This window comes from Phaethon aethereus (assembly GCF_964289735.1).
Source record: "Phaethon aethereus genome assembly, chromosome: 1".
In the NCBI taxonomy this organism is placed as follows: Eukaryota; Metazoa; Chordata; class Aves; order Phaethontiformes; family Phaethontidae; genus Phaethon; species Phaethon aethereus.
Genome location: NC_138575.1, coordinates 64,836,992 through 64,857,546, shown reverse-complemented (window position 1 = coordinate 64,857,546; position 20,555 = coordinate 64,836,992). Strand labels below are relative to the sequence as shown.

Sequence of the window (20,555 nt, the reverse complement as noted above, 5' to 3'; positions counted from 1 at the left end):
AGTAGTTCCACTTACTAAGTGGTTTAGAAAATACAAGCAAAGCTTGAGAAAATTGTTTGCTTAATATAGGAAACAAAGGGCAAAGGAAGACATGTGATAATAAACTTCCAATATACAGTAAGTTTTTGACAGAGAGGAATGTGACTAGTTGTTCAGAGCATATACTGAGAGTAAGACAACAAGTAGTTGAAGTAATTTGCCACTGACATGTTTCAGCTGCAAGCTTGGTGTTGGTAAGGCTAGTTCAGAACTAGAGCAATTTTCTTGTGGGATTTATGAAATGTGTGGTGTTGGAGGCTTTCAAGAACAATTTAGATAAGCATCTGTCTAAGATAAGGAGTATGAAGTGCTAAGGTGCTGTGACAAGAATTATTTAAGTAGGTGTGAACAAAGAAAAATGGCCATAGGCTGCTCTTTTCTGTAGCTGATATGAAAAATTTATAGTCAGTAGGTTAGCCATCCAAATTCTTGCAGTAAAACAACAACAAAAAAAATGTAACTGTAAGAATAAGAATGCAAATTTGAAAGGCTTTGTGCCATTCTGCTGCTTGAATGCCAGAAAGCCTGGAAACCACCCCTAGCTGGACACAAACTAAGTTTTCGTCCTTGTGATGAGCTCCCTATCCTCAGTCCAGTGGGGAAAATTTGTGGTTGGTCTTGTGCTGTGCCCATTGGAGAGGACTCTGGATCGTCTTCAGCTTCATCTGGAAGAAGGATTTGTGGGAGGTAACGCAAGGAAAGACTGTTTGAGGGATTAATGCTGTGCAGTATTCACCAGCACAGTCGGTAATGCTAGTTAGCTGTCTGTGCTTGCCACAGTATGGGTGGACAGCGAGAGCTGACCTGTGGTGGTTTTCATTCCAACAGGTCATCGAGCTGCGGCGGCCTCTCGACTCCAGGCTCGAGCATGTTGATTTTGAGTCCTTGTTCACATCCCTCAGCGTGCGGCACCTGAGCAGAGTCTTCGCCTCCCTGCTTCTGGAACGGAGGGTGATCTTTGTCGCAGACAAGCTCAGGTACCCTCTTGCATTTCCTTAAACAAAATGCTGCCAAGGAAGGAAAGCTGAGAAGGCTGCAGTGACTGATCTCTCTGCCTTGTTCTTTTTATCTTTGCTGCTCTTTTCCAACTTTTTATCTGATGTGAGTAGGGCTGTACTTCCCAGGAGTGGGGAACTCGGGCCATGCACCATAATTTCTCGTCCCCAGGGAGAACCAAATTCCCTTTCCTCCAGGTCGTTTTAGAGCAGAGGCTGGTGCTAAATGAATGAAACCCCTCCTTTTGCTCCATGATGCTGCAGTGTTCCCCACTGAGCTGCGCTGGAGTTTCCAAGGATCAAGCCTCGGACAGAGATCACCATCCCTTCTGGGTTGTTCCCTGATGTCACAAAATCTTCTTAAATCTTCAGTTTGTATTTTAATATTGGTTTCTAAAGACTTTTTTTTTCTTGTGGGAGATGAAAGTAAAGGATGCAGTGAAGGGGGGAATAGAGATATAGGACTTTCCTCTTCTATTTTGAATCTGCTCAATTTCTGGTTTTATGGTGGTTTGGGGTTTTTTTTCTGTTGGTTTTTCTTTTTTAATTTTTTTGTTTGCTTCCCTAAATTATGAAAATGGGCCCAGGTTTCTTTAAGATCCTGTGCAGCTGGTGGTGGCAGCTCTCCAGCCCTTGAAGCACTTGAGGATTCAGGGAGGAGAGTTCGATGAGGCTAGGGAAAGAAAAGCTGCCTGGATGAGTAATGACACTTAGGAGCACGATCAGGTTTCAGGAGCGTGCAATGCCCCTAAGCTGTCTGTTTTCACAACTTCCAGCCAGCAGGCTGCAGCTCTGGGACTGCGCGCTGGGGCAAAGGATGGGGAGGCCCCTTCTACAGGAAAGCTAAGGGAAAAATTCATCCTGCAGGGATCTAGAGCTCTTTGTGGGCAGAGCTCAGGCAGTCTCATCACAGGAATAGGAAGGCTGGAGGGAGAGAAGCTGTAGCATCCAGGCAGCACTGGCTACTTGCAGTTTTTGGCAGCTACCTTGGGTCAGAGAGGGGAAGATTTGCCTCTTTATAATTGCTGATAAATTATGTGTGCAGATATTTAGTATTCTGGATACTTAAGCGACACATTTCATGCAGAACATTGACTTGCATTGAAAAGGAGAGAATTCATCCAAACGCTATATTTCTACATAGCTTATATGATTTATGTGATAATTTATGATGACAGGCTTTGTTTTCAAAGGTTTCTCTCCTCTGTAGGACATATTTTACATTCTGAAAAAATCTGTTGAGGGGACAGATGATGTTGTAATCTCTACATGAGGGTTGGCTGGTAAGAGTAAATGGTAGGGAACTTTTTTTAAAGCGTCACTTCAGAATGAACCTTTATTTATCAATCTTTTCCTGTCGTGGCTTTATACGACAGCACACTGCCATGTTTTCTGAGCATGGTGTGTGTTACAGAATATCTCTAATTCAAAGCACTTCCATGAGTTTTGGTGGGCTTTTTTTTCCCCCGTATCTTTTGTCAGTATATCCAGGCTCCTTAGGAATGAGTCCAGCTGCCCAGGCTTGTAAAAGAGAATGGGAGAGTGCTACAGAATCATAGTTTCTAGAATCTCTAAATATAACATAAACAGCTTTCTTCTGTTAAAAAAAAAAAATTGTCATGTTTTAAAGATCCAGGGTCTGTTAGGCTGCAGGGCTCAGATTCAACTATTTACCGTAGATTTGCCAGCTCTCTACAAGACTTAATATTTGATGTTTCTGTGAAGACCTTGCTCTGAGCAATTTCAGGCGTCTTTTTCTTTCCCTGTAACAAACTATGAAGTTTCTCTGGCTCTCATTTTTGTGGAGAAAAAACTTGAAAATTACCCCAAAGGACTGTAAAGGCTTGAAAAACAGAAAACAAAGAAAACAACCCTCCAAATTAAGTAAACTATTGTATTTTAAACCAGTCCAGTGACTTAAGTGCACTGGATTTGTGAGCCTTTCATAAGGTAAACAGTGTCTTCTACTTGTGGGTGGAAATTCCATGTTTTGAAAGCTGATGGTATTGTAGATGCAGGATCTTCTGTCTAAATGATACTTTTCCTGGGACAGGAACACACTGAACTCAATATTAAGTAGCATTTACTTCAGGGATGAAAATGCCAATTTCAGAGGAAAGAAAAGAAACACTTTTTGGCAATAGCTTAAGATAAGAAAAAAAAAATTATAAAAGCAGCTGTTGGAAACTGCTCAGAGGTTAGGAATGCTAGAAATAATCCAGCTGAGATGGACATATGGGAAGAGCGCAGGTGACATGGTGAAAGATGCATAATAAATTACGTTTATCATTCATCTCTGCCGTTCTTCATGTGGGCACTATCAATAACTATCTGTACATGTGTTTAAGGGTGAGTCTGGGTGTGAGTGACAGAGGAAATGGTGTATGCAATTTATTTACATCTTTTAATTGCTATAAAATCAGTCTGTGGGAAAAGAAAGCTGAAAGGTCTCTTGCCAAATACCGTGTGAACTGTGAAGTGTTTTCAAGCTGAGCCAAAAAATGCATCTAACAAGTGTACAGCAAGTGAAATACATTATCTTTTCCATCTTTAGAATGAACATTGAGTGTTTTTTAAAGACATGTCAATCCAAAGCTTGGCAGTGGAAAAGGAAAGAATTTGGTTTATTAGTTTTTGGGTGGTTCTTTTTGTCCCTCTGTTGCTATGGAAACTGATGTATACATTGCCTCGCAACCCAGGAAAATGACTTTGTTAAAGCTATGTTGGTCTGTGTAGTCTTCTCTAGCTTTTGTTTGCTCCTGCACTGTAAACTTTAGTCCTGGGGTGGTGGAGGCCGTGGCATGGGTTAGACACTGCAACACGAGAGCTGCTTTTGTTTCCAAGTGATGCTGCCTGGCACGCAGTTCAAGTCACTGAAGACCAACATTTTATAAGGCATCTTTCACATAAAAGTGGCCTGATTTCACAAGGTACCTATTGCTAGGCAGTTTTTACTGGCCTGAGGTGTAGATGTTTTAGATTCAGAGGGCTTTTTAGATCAGGAAAACTTTACACGGGCTTAAAATCAAGGCCCTCGTTTTCCACATCTCCTCAAAAGCCTGTTGTGGATCTGACCAACTCAAGCAATTGCCTCTGTCCCTGCCAGAAACCACAGCTGTGTCAACAACACAAAGTGGTCATTGTTATCAAAGCCAGACCTGAAAGAATTAGACGCTTTAAATGTGGTCATCCCCAGTAAAAGGTAATCACCAAAAAGAAGCCTTTTCCATGTGCTACAAAAACAGTCTGATCTGGGACTGAATCCCAGCCTCCCAGATTTCTCTTTTTTTGTATTGTGGTTAGGGAGAAGAAGAAACCTAAGCATGAAATTTGGATGTCAGATAATAGCGTTGTTTCTTCAGAGCATCTTAACGCTCGCTTCTTCACCTGCACTAACCTGCCACATCGGTGGGAGGCAGTGATGGTCCCCAGAGCTGGTGGAACCTGTCATCGTCCTGGCTGGATTTGCAGCAACGCTGCGCAAAGTCACGGGGCAAAGTTTGGAAGCTCCTGCACGCGTTAAATGTTGTAAACCAGATCTGTGATCCATCATAAGTAAATCCAGATGTGACACAGTGTCAGAAATCCGAAGGTACTTGTAAAATGAATCCTACTGTAGCAGAGCTTATAAAAAAGAAAAGAAAAAAGTAATCAAACCACGTTAAATTGCCAAATGCCAGCGTATTTTCAGCAGTTTGGTTTGTGCAGGGAGCAGAGGGCTTCCTGACATTAAACTCCAAAAGGCTGATTGATTAACAGTGTTTTTCAGAAATCATGAGGGTATCCTAAAACCCAAAGAGGGATTCAGCTTGGGGGGCTTTTTAGCATATGTGTTTGCCTTTGGAGTGGAAAGCTGGAAAGCTTGTAGTCAGTCTGGAAGTGTGTGAGGAAAGCAACCAATCTGAACAGCCAGTATCCTTCCTTAGAAGCTGTTGCAAGTTCTCACGGTGTCTTTTTAGAGCAAGTCAAGCTAGTTTTGGAGCAAGTTTTGCCAGGAAAGAAAGAAGAGTTTCTATGTAGTTGCAGCTGTTGTGTGCACATTCTGTATTGGCTGCCTCTGTCCCAGGTGACTACCAAGAAGCAGCAGCTGCATAGGGTGCTGTTTAATAGGTTTTTGCATAGGATGCTGTGTGGTGGGAAGGCCTGTTGTTTGAGCAAACAAGTGTCACAAATTGCTGCAAAATCATTGTTCTGACCAAGGGAGTGCTCAGCCAGAGAGATCTGTGTGTCAGTCTATATCCAAATCAGCCCTTTAGGGAGAGATCTGACACGGTTCTTTGTGTACATTGATGCTTTTTAGCCTCTACACTAGTGATATCTCATTCAGTCTCTTTTGCAAACTCCTGTGACATCAGACGTGCAGCTCAGCCATGATCCCTACAGGAGGCTGAATGAACCCATGAAAATGTGCTTAGGATCTTGAAAGTATACTTGAAAGACCTGCAGTGTTTTAAGAATTAACTGCTGAAACCAAAAGCCTTAAAAAGTCATGTCTCTGTCCCATTTGAACAACTGGTACTGAACTTCTGTGGCCTGAGAGTAGTGCACGGCACTCTGTAGAACGCACTGCAGTCACACTGGGTAGATCCCTTCATTCCTGATGGCATCTCCAAGCAAAACACAGCACCCTGTGTCAGTATTACTCCAATGGCAGCAGTCGTCATCATGGCTATGGCACATATGTCCTGGGATATCAGGATTTCAGTAGGGACTCTGGCTGTAGCTACCCAAAGTGATTGGCTGCTTGTTTGTGGCCATATTCAACCTCTACACAGAGGTATTACGACTGTGGTGTAGTTTGGGCAGTTTCCCCCCTTGCTGCTGGCTGAAGAGCCCACGGTTGCACAGATGGCATGAAAGGAATTTATCATACTGGATTCTTTTGCAAGGCTCAGTACCCGTGGTGCGTGTTGGCAGTCCCTTAGTGCTTGTTTCAGTGCTGTGTGCAAGAGAAGGATGGGGCTTGGGCTTGAGTCATTCCAAAAGACTGAGTTTCTGCTGGGCTCCTGCCAAATTGCAGCTCCCTAAGACTATCTGCAGAGCAAGTCTGACTGAATCACACGCAGAAGAGACACCTCAGTGTTACCTCCTCTGTGTCCAACTCTGAACTGCTCTGTCTTCAAAGGAGGCTCAGAGACCTCAGCCCTGTCAGTATTGTTCCCTGACAATGTCTTCCACAGTGAGAAATGTTTCAGAGCCAAAATCACTAAGATTTATCCTGGAGGTGGACGGGCATTCAGAAATGGAAAGGTGGAAGGGGAAGCTTTCTTTTTTACTTCCCACTGTGTCCTGCATACAATTTTAGACTTTCACAGCTCTGTCTGTGACTTCCACTAACTGGACCTCAGCCATCTTTCCTCCCACTTAATCTCTCACGTACCATGTGTACTCGTTGGGACTTGAGAGCAGGGTTGAGGGAAGAACAAGCCACCATAAATATAGTAGGAGACAGCATGCCGTAATATCTCGCCGTGCCATAAATAACCATGTACTTCAGCTGCTCAGTGTTCCTCTGTGGAGCTACCTGGAATCACAGAGATCCTTTCCCTTCGTTTTCAAGTGCTTTCTAGAAAGTCAGTTCCCACTTTTAGGCAGGAGGTTGGATGTGCCTTCAAGATCAAGGATTTGTGACAAAGGTGAAACTTCAAACACTTTCACCTTCAACCTCTCCTCAAAGAAGACAAAGTCCAGTAGTGGTGGTCTAAGTGTAATGCCAGCGTGCTGCACACAAGTGATGAAAAGAAGAGTTCTTTCAGTTTTCATCATGCTGCTGCGGGTGTTATTACTGGGGGTATTATCCATCAGAAACTGAGGAGCAGAAAATACGCTCTACAGTAATGGAGGTGAAGAGAAGGCCCTGCCTTTGCATCTGCTAACATGGCCTGAAATGTATGGGTGTACAAGTAACACCACCTTGAAGGAGACAGTTTTTCAAGGATCTCAGTAACTTGGAGTGCACTTCTAAGATGGTACATTCACTTTTGTTCCAGTTCCTTTCAAGATTAGCTTGTATGAAAGATATAAGTGAAATAATCTACTCTGATACTGTTCCCACATTTTTTGGGGTGTCTTTTTTATTTTTTTTGTAAATGTTCCTCTTTCTTACTAGTTCTGTGTCTTTTCATATTTTCATTTTGTTTCTCTCAACTTCATTATCTACTTGCACGTGTGGTAGACACAGCAAGACATGGGCTTGCTGATGAGGGCAGGCACAACAGGAATGAATGCAGAAAAGGGGTGTGGATACTCTAAGACCTTTTTAAACAAGGATGTGGAACTGAGAGTTTTTTTCCCATCTAAAGGCTTACAGCTACCACTCTGACACAGCCTTTGAGGAGTCCTCCTCTGTTTTTATAGAAAAGACAAGCCTCTGGGAGTGCAAGGAGAGCAAACTTCTCCCATCTTGTGAAGAGGCTTTGTCAGCGCACGCATCCCAGGCGTTCCTCCCAAGTGCCCATTCCCTACCTGTGACAGTCCGAGATAAAATTCTCCTGTTAAGCAAATTCTAGCCTGTCCCTTGGGATTTACTTATCTTCAAAAAGTGTCATGTGTTTAACAATGTTTACTGCCTGATTTCTTCATACAGCCATGCTGATGTCCCAGCAACCATAACTGTGTTCTGCTAAACTGAATTTACCTGATGAAAGCCAGCCAGTTGTAGCCCAGCCACCCCACTCTGCTTGGCGTGTGTCAGCACAGGGATTCAAAGTCACCAGCCTGAGCTGGAGCTGGAGGTGGGAGGAAAGCAGGCTTCGCTTTTCAGAGGGAGCTTGAGTCCACACCCATCAAACCCTTCCCTCTCAAGTCAGCAATAAACTGCCAGATCCGGGCTGCTGAGTGTAAGTTCCCCTGTGGAGTTTTAACAGGAGACAGCTGCGCACCCTTCCTTGGTGATGTGACTCCTCCCGGCCACACCAGCCTCCCTCCCCTCCTCCAGCCTTTCGAGATCTGGATGCCAGTAAAACAAAATGAAGTTACATACAGGATTATATACAGGAGCTATTGATATGATTGGGACTGATAGAAAAGTGTGCCATTGGCATGCGATTACTCCTGCTAAGGGTTGCCCAAAGGCAAAGCATGTATGCTGCACAGGTAGCAAGCCAAGGTGCAAGGGTGGACCATGGCTGGAATGACTTGCAGGAACACCTGGGGACCTTGTGGCTGCAGGTTGTGCCTGGGGCTTTGCCAGGGGTTCCAAGCAGGCCATCCAGCTGTGCTGATGAGGCCAAGAGTATGGCCAGCAGGTGAGTGGGCTACAGCGCAGCCCAACAGATAGCTGCTGTAGCGGTGGAGCTGTCTTCTGCACCCCACGGCTGCGTGCTGTCTGTGCTGGACAGTATAGCCCCTGTGCATTCAGACCTGTGGCTTTCCCATGGGAACAGCCGCAGAGGCATGCTGTGAGAGAATAAACTCATTTCTCTAATGTCTTCCAAGCTGCTGCCCGTCCTTATGTCTATGTAGTATTTCCCATCAGGGCACTAAAAGAGCAGATCCTGGATTCAGTGGGACCCAACTCTTGTCACGTGTGCATGGGCCAGGATCATCTCTGATAACCTGGGCTCCTGTCTCGAGTCATTGCTCCCAAGACTGAAAAATGGGGTCAGAAATTTGGGAAAGCCCCTAGTAATTACAGAGATCAGTCAGGGAACATCTGAAAGAGCCCTGATTTCTAGGAAGCACTACTCATCTCCTGACTGACCAGGTTGTGTTTCATCTTCCAGCACTCTCTCCAAGTGTTGCCATGCCACAGTGGCCCTCCTGTACCCTTTCACCTGGCAGCACACTTACATCCCCGTGCTGCCGCCTTCTATGATCGACATTGTGTGCTCGCCCACCCCCTTCCTCATCGGCCTGCTCTCCAGCTCCCTGCCCCGCCTGAAGGAGCTGCCAGTGGAGGAGGTGAGCCATGCACCCGCACCGCGGCCTTGCTTTCAGTTGCTTCCAGCGGGCTGCATTGTCTTCTGTCCCAGAAAGGCTGTGCTTGAGAGTCTGCCTTGGCAGCCGGTGGTGTGAAGGAGCAGAGGTCTCGTCCTCTGGCTCCTGCCAGCATGGGGTGAGGGAGGAAGCAAACATCGCCTGGGAAGGCAGAGGTCTGTGCTCTGCCTTGTCCACAGCTTGGGAAGAAGGGGCTGGGATCTCCCACCGTGGGGGCTGCTGCGGGCAGAAGGTGATTTTATTGAAGTTTCTGTTGGTTTCTGCATAGCGCTGTCTAGGGGCTAAGCGCAAAGTCTGCCAGGCTTGAAGTGCGATTGCTACAAGTTGGCCAGGATACCTGCTCACCTAGTTACCACAGGTGCCTAATGAAAGGGATAAATAATTAAGAACTGGATTCATGGTGCACAAGGGTGAACACAGCAAGGCTGAATGTGGTTGGGGAGGTATTTCCCTCCCTGCCCACCCAGGGGACAGCAGTGCAGCACATGGGGAGAAAAGACAGAGCTCTGACCCAGACATGGTGGTGAGGAGCAGTAGGCTGGGCTTGGAGCACAGCCTCCTGCTGTCCAAGCTGTTCTGTGGTTTGCGGCGACGTCGTTAGAAAACCGCAACAAGAGCTCCGCTCTTGGCTTACGCTTGAGTGCCTGCTCCAGCTGTGCTGGTGAGTAGGAGGAGCAGGGGCAGGGACAAAGCGTTTCCTCCAGAGCAGTTACAGATTAAGATAAACTCTGATGATGGAACTAATGACATCCCCTTTTATTCTTGCTCTCTTATTCTTAGGTCCTCGTTGTTGACCTTGTAAATAACCGGTTTCTGAGACAGGTGAGCAGAGCTATTTCATATCCTTCATCTTCTATCCCCTTCTTCCACTACACCTTACCTCCATCTATGTTTGCTGACCTGCCTGGCTGGCTGGATTGCTTACTCCTCATGCAAACTGAGGCAGGATTTGTGGTTGGCAGCATTATAGGGGTTGCTGTGTACGTATGTAAAATCAGCATCCCAAACCACAGCTGTTGAGGACCGAATCATTGTGCAGTATCTCCCTCTCTCTCTCTCTCTCTGTTTTTTTTAAGGAGGGGAAACAGTGGCATTTGAGCACTGTGGGTCCTTAAGTGCCCACAGGCACAGTGTAAAGCTGAGGGCAGAGCTGGAAAGCCTTGGCTCAGCACTCTCTGCTGGGGAGCATCATGGGCTCTTCCAGCCTGTGTCTGTCAGTCCATCTCCTATCACATACCCGTCCCTGAGTGGGGAAGCGGGCCTTGACGATTTCTTCAAATCCCTTCCTGCCCAAGGAGCTTGTGATTCCTCACTCCTTGCACTGGATGGGTCACAAGTAAGGGAGCTGGTACATGGGAGCCTGTATGTTGCTCTGCAGACAAGATTGCCTGCTGATTTTTACTTCCCTTTGTTGTGGAGAGGAGCAGGATATTGAAGGGGAGAGGATAGATGAGCGAACCTGCTCCTGGCCCGGGAAACTAGTTTTGCCCCCAAGCTCTTCAGCAGATCGCTGAGCAGTGCTGGCTTCATCGGCCTCTGCCGTGCCTCAGGTCCCATGGGTAGGACATGGGTAGGATGACGAGCACACCTCCTGCTGCAGGGAGTAGCGTGTGGATGAAGGCCACTCCTTTGGTGCAATTCTCACTTGCTAGCTGCCTTAGCTACAGGGAAATGCTTTACCTTGCACTTCTCTTTTGGAGGTTAAAGCTAAATCATGCTGTCTTAGGGCTGGTAGGAGCTCACACACAGTCACTGGTAGTTCCTTGGCTCCGTTGCTCTATGGGAACTCTACGCCTCTGTAACATGATCGGTGACAGAGCAGAGCCGAGCAGGGGGCTGTGCTTGCCTGGCTGCACGCCAGCATTGTTCAGCTACGTCCTTTGTGGTGGTGTGAGCGCTCACAGGCAGATGCTGTGGCCATGGATGAGCACTGCCCGGTAGCCTCTCTGGTTAAACACTTGAAATTCTTACAGAACAGGAGAATATTTGGGACGAGATACCCCCTTTCTCTTTCTTGTCATGCTTGATGTCTTGTCAGACTTGATAGTCCTACATTGGGAGGTGCTGGGAACATGCCAAGTGTATTACAAGTTCTCCCTCTTCTCCTCACAGTTCATTTTTAGTGCTCCCCCTGCTGTGCTGGGGATGGGATAGGAGCTGGTGAGGAGAAGGGCAGGGTCTGGCCATGTCCCCACCCTGAGGAGGTGGCTCTGTTTTGCAGATGGAAGATGAGGACTCCATCCTGCCCCGCAAGCTGCAGGCTGCCCTAGAGCACATTTTGGAGCAGAGGAATGAGCTGGCGAGCGACAAGGAGGAGGGCCTTGTCAATGGCAAGCAGGGTAAAGCACAGTGCCTTTCAGCTTAAAACCACATCTCTTCCTGCGCCTCTTTCTTCTGTCACTTCTTAGGGGAGAGCTAGGCTTGTATTGAATTTAACACCACAGAAATTGGAGGTAGATTAGGATTTTGGTTGAAGCTGTGTTAAATACTCCATTGCAGCGGGGACAATTGTCTTTGTGTGAAGAGAAAAAGTATTTACCCCTTCCTGTCTCTGTCTGTCCTTCCATTATGGCTCCAGAGAACACCTGCATTCCTCTTCTGACCATGTGAATGATGCAGGCTCTTCCGGGGGACAGCCCACCTGCAGAGTTGTGGTCTCAGAGGCAGCCATGCGGCTCACAGGTGACTGGGCTGAGACAGCTCTTTGCAGGGCACTATGGGCATCTCCTGGTTGCAGGGGAGCCAAGACAAAGCTTGGTGGCTTTCAAAGTAGCAACCCGGTCCTCTTCCATGGCAGCACTTCCTAGGATGCTGTCTCTCTTGATCAGCTTTTTCTGCTCAGGCTAGATCCTGAAAAAGCCAGGGAGTTCGTGCCCAGGGCTTTTCCTACCACATCCTTACAGCACTGTCCTCACCGCTCTCTCTTTCTTTTCTCCTTAGAGACCAGCCCTTTGAATGAGGTGGTGTCTGAGGCCTTTGTCCGTTTCTTTGTGGAGATCGTGGGCCACTATTCCCTCTTCCTGACCCCCACCGAGCGAGAGGAGCGGACCCTGCAGCGTGAGGCTTTCCGCAAGTCTGTCTCGTCCAAGAGCCTCCGACGCTTCCTGGAGGTCTTCATGGAAACGCAGATGTTTGGGGGCTTCATTCAGGAGCGGGAGCTGCGGAAGCAGGGGGTCAGAGGTGAGGGGCTCTGCAGTCATGGAAGCTCCGCTGTTGCTCCCACAAGAGCTGGGAGATGCTCACCAGCTGCCAGCTCCATCCCCAGCACCGTGGCTGGAGGCTGCAGTGTCGGTGCAGGGACACCAGGAGGGGAGGAGGTAGGGAAGCGCTAGTGCAGGCTGATGGCTTTTTCTGATGCCCCTGTGTGGCCTTCAAGAAGTCACTTGGGGATTTTTTGTCTCTGTTTCCTTATCTTCCCAAAGGGGCACATCACCTCACAGGAGCGTGGTGAGACATAGTTTTTGCACAGTGCATGGGAACCAGCCACTGGAGAGCAGCAGCTTTTTGTGCATGATCTGGTAGTTTCTCGATGAGATTGGGGTTACAGGCACCCTTCACCGCTGCAGTAAGGGACATAAGCAGTATCCTTCATGTGTGTGCCTCTCTGTTCCATGTTGAATTCCCATCGGGACCATCACAGAAGGGGTACACTGCTGGAACAACATTTATTCTTCCAGTCCCTCATGTCCCCTTCCCATGTCTGGAGGAGGAACCGGCTGGATCGGTTATGGCTGTTTTGACTAGTGGAAAATATGGATGCTCGTGTCCTTCCCAGAGCTGCTCCTGTTGTTTCACTCCTGTTATCCCACAGAGTCCTGAGGGCTCTACTGGCAGCTGAAGTCTAACATCCCTGCTGCTGCTCAGTCCTGGTTTAGCAGTTTCCTCCCAAGCGCTGATGAGCGGTGGACACTTGAATAGGTGGCTGAGTAAAAGAGGTTTTGCAGCATGGTAAATCCTGCATGATGCTTCCCCAGATGATCTCACTTTCTGGACTTAGCTGTGTTCGTAGCATAATGAACAGAGGTTTTGTCTTTCCCTGTGTGAGGTTCAAAAGCTCAGTCAGCCTTGCAGTGGTGAGGGAGGAAGTGGTAGCAGGGCTTCTTTGCTGAAAGTCCTACAGACACAATCCAAAGCTCCTGTCCCAGATCTAGGCTCACCTGGTGGAGGAGATGGGATCAGTTGTTCCCTCTCATGTGCAACAGCTTATTGGTAAGCCAGGACAGTATGATTTCAAATGGATGTTCTTACTTTTATTTTAGTGAAGCAAAATAGAAGTTGTTGACTTCTTTCTTTCTGCAGGTCTGTTTGAGGTACGGGCTCAGGAGTACCTGGAAACACTTCCCAGTGGGGAGCAGAGTGGAGTCAATAGGTTCCTGAAAGGCCTGGGTAAGGGATCAGCAAACCGAGGCTTGGGGTTCTTGTTGCTTTTGGGTTTGGCAGCAGAGAAGCTACTGAAGGGTGGCAGGACTCTGCTAGTGGCTGTGTGTGGCATCCTGCAGAGCAGTGCTCTGATCCTTGAGTGATCAGTGCCTGGCCGTGTATGGCCTGCCATGGCATGCCGTTGGCTGTGCCCCCTGGTCTGCCACTTGTCTGGAGGCTGGTGGGGAACCCAAGTTTGGGCAATGAACTACGTCTGTGTCTTCCAAAGGATACGGGTGGGTCTGAGGAAGCAACGGAGCAACAAGTGACTCAGGAGTGGTGGATGCACCTCCTGATGGGTGGAGTGATATAGCCTCCATGGCCTTCAGGTTTGTCCTTAGTGATCAGCGGTGGGAATTGCTTGGGAGTATCCCAAGGCTGAATCCATTTTCCACTCTTAAGTGGGGCTAGATGAGAGCTCCAGACTGAGGTTAGAAGTCCTTGATAAGTCATTGGACATCATGGATAAGAGAGTTTGATCATCTGTTCAGATCACATAGCTGGCCTTCTTGTTTTTTCTTGGCCATTTAAGAGCAGCAGTATCTGTGGGGCTGATGTGCTCTGCATCTTACCCACACATGTTCTGGCCAGGTGAGCTTAGTAATACGTTCACCTTCCAGGACCACTGGGCAAATGGGCTCTGGAACATGTGCTTGGGGGCTTGCAGGGTCCCAGTCTGCAGCGCTGCTCCCAGGGGGTGGGCAGAGCTATGACCTGCTCTGCAGGCACCTGCTTGAGCTTTGCAGGGCAGGTGGCTGTGGGCAAGGAGCCAGGGCTGGCAGCAGGGCAATTCTCTGCATAGGCTTGCTCAGCCGGTGGTGGTGAGGAATGACACTTGTTTTGCCTGTCATTGTGGTAAGTCCATTTCCTTTCTCCATCTCTCCAGGTAGCAAAATGAAATTCCTCCACAAAAAGTAAGAGCGAAGCACATCCTCATTCCACAGAAGAGAATGGCTTTACCATTTAACAGCAATAAATCAGACTATGATTAACCGTTCCCATTTGGCCTGCTCCCAGAAGCCAACACCCTTGGGCGAGCTGACCGCAGCCAGGACGCGCTTACACAGACATGTGGTGCCACAGGAAGATTTGATGGCTGTGGGGCTGCTGGGACAGGTTTCTGGATATCTACAGTACCATGCACTGGACCAAGCACTCTCTGAACTCTGCACTAGCACGTTGCAGGCATCCCAGCAGATTGGATCTCTTAGCTAGTCAATTCTTTGTTTTGTTATATTTTTCTATTTATATTGAACCTAGAAAAATTATTAACCAATGACTCTTGCCCTGCATCTTCTCTCTGCCTGGTGCTCTAGGAGGCCAAAGCGGGATTCCCATGGCACTGAGCAGGCAAAGCTCAGGCATGGAGGAGGGGAGGAACAGAAATGTATGGAAATAGGTCTCTGCAAAGCAAGGACGCTGAGGGCTGCAGGGATGATGTGGACTGACCAGGAGGAGCTTCCAAGCAAGGGAGAGGGGTGAGGAGGAACCACTAAACCTACTGAGGACTTGATGGGCCAGCCAGCTCCTTGGGTGGCTGTGCCAGGGAGTCCTGGCATGAGGAAAGGCCTTTCCTTACACAGTGTAATTAAAAGCGAGTGGTGTAAAAGGCGTGTGGACCCTCGGTGTTTTGGGGAGGGGGACAAGCTGTGTCTGCTCACCGGCCCACCTGGCTCTGAGCATGCAGGACAGCTAGCAGCTGAGCCTTCAACTTGGCCAAGCCTGCAGCTTCCCCGTGAGCCTCGCAGCCTAGGTGGACTCGTTCCCTTGCCTGGCTGCTTGCAGGGGGAGCCCAAACTGGAGCTCACCTGTGGGTCTTGCCTGGGAGACCTGCTTCCCAAAGGGGGGACAGGCTCTCCTCTCCGGTCTCGAGTGTTGCTGCCAGGGAGCGCGGTAGGAAGCAGGCAAGGGGAGCGTGCCTGCTGTCTCCTTCTAAGCTCCTGGCTGAGGATGACCTGCCGTTGCCCCGCTCCTGTTCCCCTCTCCTCTGTCTGTTTTGGTAAGGAGGAAAGGTGAGGTGGTGACAGGGGAGGTGTGTGGAGGTTGAGGGGGGTGAGGGCTCTTTCTAACTGGTGCAAAAGCTGTTTCCCTTGCACTGTTTGTGAGGGCAGAGTCATGAGCAGCTGGACCACCCTTGGTTCTCCTCTGCTCTTCAGAGCAGAAGCCAAAGGGTAGCTCTGCCATGGCCCCAGCTCTTGTGGGGGTTGCAGGGTGAGAGCTGCGTGCAGGTACCTTTGCTGTGGGCAGCCGTGCTACGCTGGGCTACACAGGGCTGCCCGAGGTTTTGAAAGTGGTGCGGGTGCTGCTGTGGTCGATGGGCTTTCCCAGGCGAGAGGGCCTTGTTGACCAGCAGCCGGGTTCAGAGGAGCTCACCTCCACTCGGTAACGGAGAGGGAACCGTGGGCGCGGTGCTGCTCTGTGAATCTTCTGAAGTCTGCGTTTCCAAAGTTCCCCACAGCAGCAGCCTCTTCCTGTGCTGTGTTGAAGGGCGGAGGATACGGGCTGTGATGGGTGGTGGCAGGGACGGGTGGGTGGAGGGCTGAGTGCTTGGAGAGATGGTGCTTCACTGGCTCCCAGCATAACGGGGCTTGTTATGTCTGTGACACGTGCCGCTACCTGGGGGCCAGATAAGCTGGGCAAGTGCCTCTAGGTGGCCCTGCTTGAGCAGGGGCTTGGCCCAGATGACCTCCAGAGGTCACTTCCCACCTCAACCCCTCTGTGTTTCTGTGACGAGCACCATAAATGCAGGACAGCAGTAGTGCCATGCCGGGCAGGCGGGCAGCACCCGTATCTCTGTGCTCCCCAACTCATTGGCGTGGACAGCTGAAGCAGCAGTAGAGGGGGACAGAGAAGTCAGCAGCATTTATCTCCCCCACCTTGGGGTCAGACTCACACAGAGGTGGCCAGGTGGGAATGTGGGGGGCTGCCCCTCGGGGGTGCTCAGCAAAATTGGCACTACGTAAAGCCTGGTCTGTCACAGGAGGCAGTGGTGGCCTGCCAAAGGAAACTGCGGTGGAGTTCAAGGTGAATCAAATGCCATGTTTTGGTGCTCTTTTTAAAAAGTGTTTTCCTTTTTAATGGTAGCAAAATGGGGTTTTGCAAAGCTGGCCAGGATGCCTGCAAAGCTCTGTGGGGTGCTAAACGAAGCTGACCTTGTGGCTCAGCTCAGGCCTCCAGAAGCAGGTGTCCTACGTGGTTCCGTACTGCCAAGCCTGTGCCCAGGGGCTCTGCGTTCTCCTTCTCATGTGACGTTCCCAACAGCCTGGGACTTCGCCTTCCTTGGCTTGAACTTGCATGTGAGCATGCTGAGATACTGGCCGCTGTTACTGCACCATCCTACTAACTCAAATTGAAACAGGTGGTGAAATAGCCCCGTTTATCTCATTTTGGGACTCAAAGTGGGCTCTGCCAGCACGGGCCTCTGTGGCCACTCAGTGCTTTTGTTGGTGGCTCTGGGGAAAGCGGGAATCAAGCCTACATAGTGTACAAAATCCAAGGGGATGTCATGAGAAGCGCAGTGAAAGAAGCATTTACAGCTGTGTCATTAAGGATTTAAAATGAAACTCGGACAGAGAGCGTTGGTCTCCGGCTGCAGGAAAGCCTCTCCAGCTTCATGTCGAGCCGCGTTGCTCTGGGGTGAGCAGGACCCTGCGCCCCTCAGGGCTCTGGATGCTTTGGAGGAACCCACCTGCGAAAAAAAGCCGTAAGGCTGTCTGTGCTGGGTCTGACCACGCATCCATGTCCCCTCCCGTGGAGGCTGCCAACCGCAGATGCCCAGAGAAGACTGTGAACAGAGCATGTATACTGGGTACGCCCTATATACTACAGACATATACACACACGCTATACATACCCAGAACATTATACTTGCCTACTGTATGTCCCACAAACAAGGGTTTCCCACACCACAGCTGGTGACTGTGTGTTCAGTAGCCTTGGATGAGTTTCTCCTCCGTGACTGTGTGTATGTGGGTGTAAGAGCAATTCGCTCAGGCAAGCGGCCGGTCTGGGGGCAGTACGGGTATACCCAGTGGCACTGGAGAACTGGGACACGCGCTCTGCGCGGTTAGATATTGAAAGCTGCCATCTCTGCTCCCTGATGGTCCCTGGTTAATTAAGCAGCTTGTGCACACCAGTGTGAGCAGCTCCACGGGGCTGGGAGCCAGTGGTGCCCAGGAGAGTCACGCTTGTTGACTCCCAAGCCCCCAGCTAAACCCTGAGCCCCGTTGCCCTCCTTGGCTTCCCCCCACGGGCTGTTGGTGTCCTGTGAGGGCTCAGGGCACCGGGCAAATCCCAGCTCTTGCAGATACCTACTAGAATGTCCCGCTCACCGTGCAGCCCTTCGTTTATCATTGACGGTGGCCAGTGCTGGCAGGACAGACAGGGAGCCCTGTGCAGCTGAATTTAGGGGACGAGGCGCTGCCCTGCACAGGGTAGGTCTGATTTGGGTTTGCAGGGGCGTAGCCGAAGGGCTGTGCTTGCAGCGAGCCACACGTGGGGCTCCTGGGTGCCAGCAGCCGGGGGGCTTGCAGCCTACCTCTCTGCCTGGAGACGGCTTTCAGGTCGCAGGTGCCGGCGGGCAGCTTGCAGGTGTAGAGCCCCAGGCAGCCGCCGCAGTCGGAGGGCTTCTGGCAGGGCCGGGACTGGATGCCATGGCAGGAGTACTACAGGGGGAGGAAGAGAGGTGGCTGCGGTGCCGGCGTCCGGTCTTGCCCAGCCCTGCCTGGGACCCCATCCCAGTCACAGCCGTGCCATCGCTCTGTGCTCATGCTGCTGAGAGCCCCGGCCCCAAGGAGCCTGTGCCTTACACGGGCTCAAAGAGATGCTTTCTGTGCAGGCTTGGGCTGCCTGAGAGCAGCCAGGTAAAGTCAGGTTTCCTTTTGGGGTGTGCATGCCCCACAGCTGGTTAGTCAGTCATTTTGGGGTGACATGAACTGCTCAGTCCTGGGACCATGTTTGCCAGGGGCTGTTGGCCGGAGCTGGCAACGGTGCAATGCCCAGGGGTGAGATGAGCTCAAAAGAGTCTCTTCGTGTCCCCCAGCCAGGCAGGCTGGAGAGGCTCTTGTTAGAAAGCAAAGCCAAGTTGCAGAAGATTAGATGATATACTGGGATGAGAATTTGCTGCTGGATGTTTCGTTTCCATTTAAGAGGGTAAAATAACGCAGTAAAACCTGCAGTAGCAGGACAAGCTGCTCACCAGGCTATAGAGCAGCAGCTTCATGCAAGGAGCCGGAGAAGTCAGACCCTGAGGAAGCAGTTTCGGGGCAGCTCGTTACTGCTTTTGGCAGAAAGCACATTAAGTGTCCGGCCCCCAGGGCTGAGGGGCCACTGCCTGTGCAGCACAGGTGGGTGCCCCCAGCCCACCTCGGCGGCATGGCATTTTGGGACACGCACCCAGACCTGCGCTCGCCTCCTGACCTGCTCGCCTCCTGCGTGTGCAGCCGTCAGCTCCGCTCGAAGCCTCACCAGGTACCAGCTCGGGTTTTAGGGTTGTCACTGCCCACCACCCTTGTCTGCACCACAAGCCGACCGGTGCTGTGAGGCTGTGTTCTGGCCAGCACCTTCACACTTGGCTCATGAGGAATGGCCCAAAAAGTGGCTTTTCTACCCAATGTTTGCAGGGACACAGCACGCTCGGCAGCTGCTCCTGCTGCCCTCAGTCCTATCTGCTTTTTGTGTCTCCACAGTGCCACAGGGACTGCTGGGCAGCGAGGATCTGCGCCGGGGTGCTGGGGCTCAGGTGTGCAGGGGGGACCCGGTTTTGAAGCTAGAGAGCTGGCTGAGCTACTCATGCGGATACCACCAACATGAGGGCAAGACGGTAGCAGCCCATGGGTCGCACTGTGGGTGCAGCAACCCTCTGCCTGGAGAGGAGGTGCCACTCCAGTTCTGCTCTCCCGAAACTCCAGCCTTGGCTGCCTGGCATGGCTGCGTAGCCAAACAGCTGCAAGTGTTCGGGTGGTAAAACTGCTGGGAGCTCAGGGCATGGGGCTGGGCCGGGAGGATGCTCTCCATTCCCTGCATCACGGCATGGCGGGGCGTTTTGGGGCTGTCGTGCCTGGTTCTGGTGTCCCTGCGCTGCACAGACCTGCCAGAGCTGCTGCTGGCTCCCTCTTACAGCAAGGACCGGGGGCCAGTGACATCCCGCCCACCCTGGAGGAACCCACGGAGCTGCAAAGTGAAGGGAAGGTCCCATTTCTTTGGCCCCATCCTCTTCGTTAGGCACTCATAACACTGTTACGCGCAGCCCTTCTATGCCCTGCAGATGGGTCAGCCAAAGGGGCTCGCCAAGCTGCCCAACCCCTGGAGCGGGGGCCTGGCAGCTCCCCTCACTCCCAGTCCCCCTGCAAATCCCCTGTGCAAACCCTTGTGGGTTGTGCTTACCGTGTCCCCGTTGAACTTCCCGTGGCCCTTCAGGTAATGGCTCAGCCCCAGGCTCCTGCTGCGGGAGGGCTGCGGTGGGAGCCTCCGGGACTTGCCGGCGGGGTCTGGCTCACCACTGCCCGGCGGGGTCTTGGCCATGGCCTTGCTGGAGGACCCAGAGCCAGGGGGGCTCTCTCCCATCGCCTCCCATGTGCTGGCTGGGGGGCGGCTGTCCTCCGAGCCCTGCCCAGGCAGGTTGTCTCCTCCATCTCCAGCTGGCCAAGGGTCTTTTCCAGGGCCCCCAGCTCCTGGTTGCCTCTCCAGGGTGCCAGCCCGGCTCCCCATTGCCTCAGCTGGTGCCGGGGCTGAGCAGAGCAGCACCCGGAGAAGCACGGCACCCATCAGTGCCTGGACCTTCATCCTCAGGGCCTGGCTTTGCTCAGGGGTCCTCCTGCCCAGACAAGGCTCTTGGAGGCAGGAGCAGAGGTGGAAGCTGCCTCCCTTCCCAGCTGCTGGATTCAGCCGAAGTCATTTTTATAGCGCAGGGACCTACCCTGGGGGCACAGCCCTCTTCCCCCGCCCCTGCCGTGTCACCCCTCCCCGCTTGTGAGCGAACCCGGCTGCTTACGTGGGCCCCCGTCCCCCTCCTTTGCGCTCCCAAACACCCCAGTACCCTCCTGCCGCGGCCACCCCGTCCCTGCTTAGTGACGGGCACGCGCATGCCTGCGCGTGGGTGCGTGGCCTCTCCTGCTTCCAAGTGCGGAGTCTTTTAGCCAAACCACACTTTGCAAGCAAGGTCTT

At 51.1% G+C, this 20,555-nt stretch overlaps 1 protein-coding gene across 1 annotated transcript in view; it reads left to right on the top strand.

The window, feature by feature from the left end:
* Positions 1–14,309, top strand: part of DENND2A (DENN domain containing 2A) — a gene marked incomplete at both ends in the record, with an annotated part of 35,129 nt that extends 20,820 nt beyond the window's left edge. Inside the window, 7 exons of the mRNA XM_082014391.1 lie at positions 868–1,016; positions 8,759–8,936; positions 9,753–9,794; positions 11,194–11,311; positions 11,913–12,152; positions 13,272–13,358; positions 14,278–14,309. Coding sequence (XP_081870517.1) covers positions 868–1,016; positions 8,759–8,936; positions 9,753–9,794; positions 11,194–11,311; positions 11,913–12,152; positions 13,272–13,358; positions 14,278–14,309 — 846 coding nt within the window. The remainder of the gene's footprint in view (positions 1–867; positions 1,017–8,758; positions 8,937–9,752; positions 9,795–11,193; positions 11,312–11,912; positions 12,153–13,271; positions 13,359–14,277) is intronic.
* Between the last annotated feature and the right edge of the window lie 6,246 nt (positions 14,310–20,555).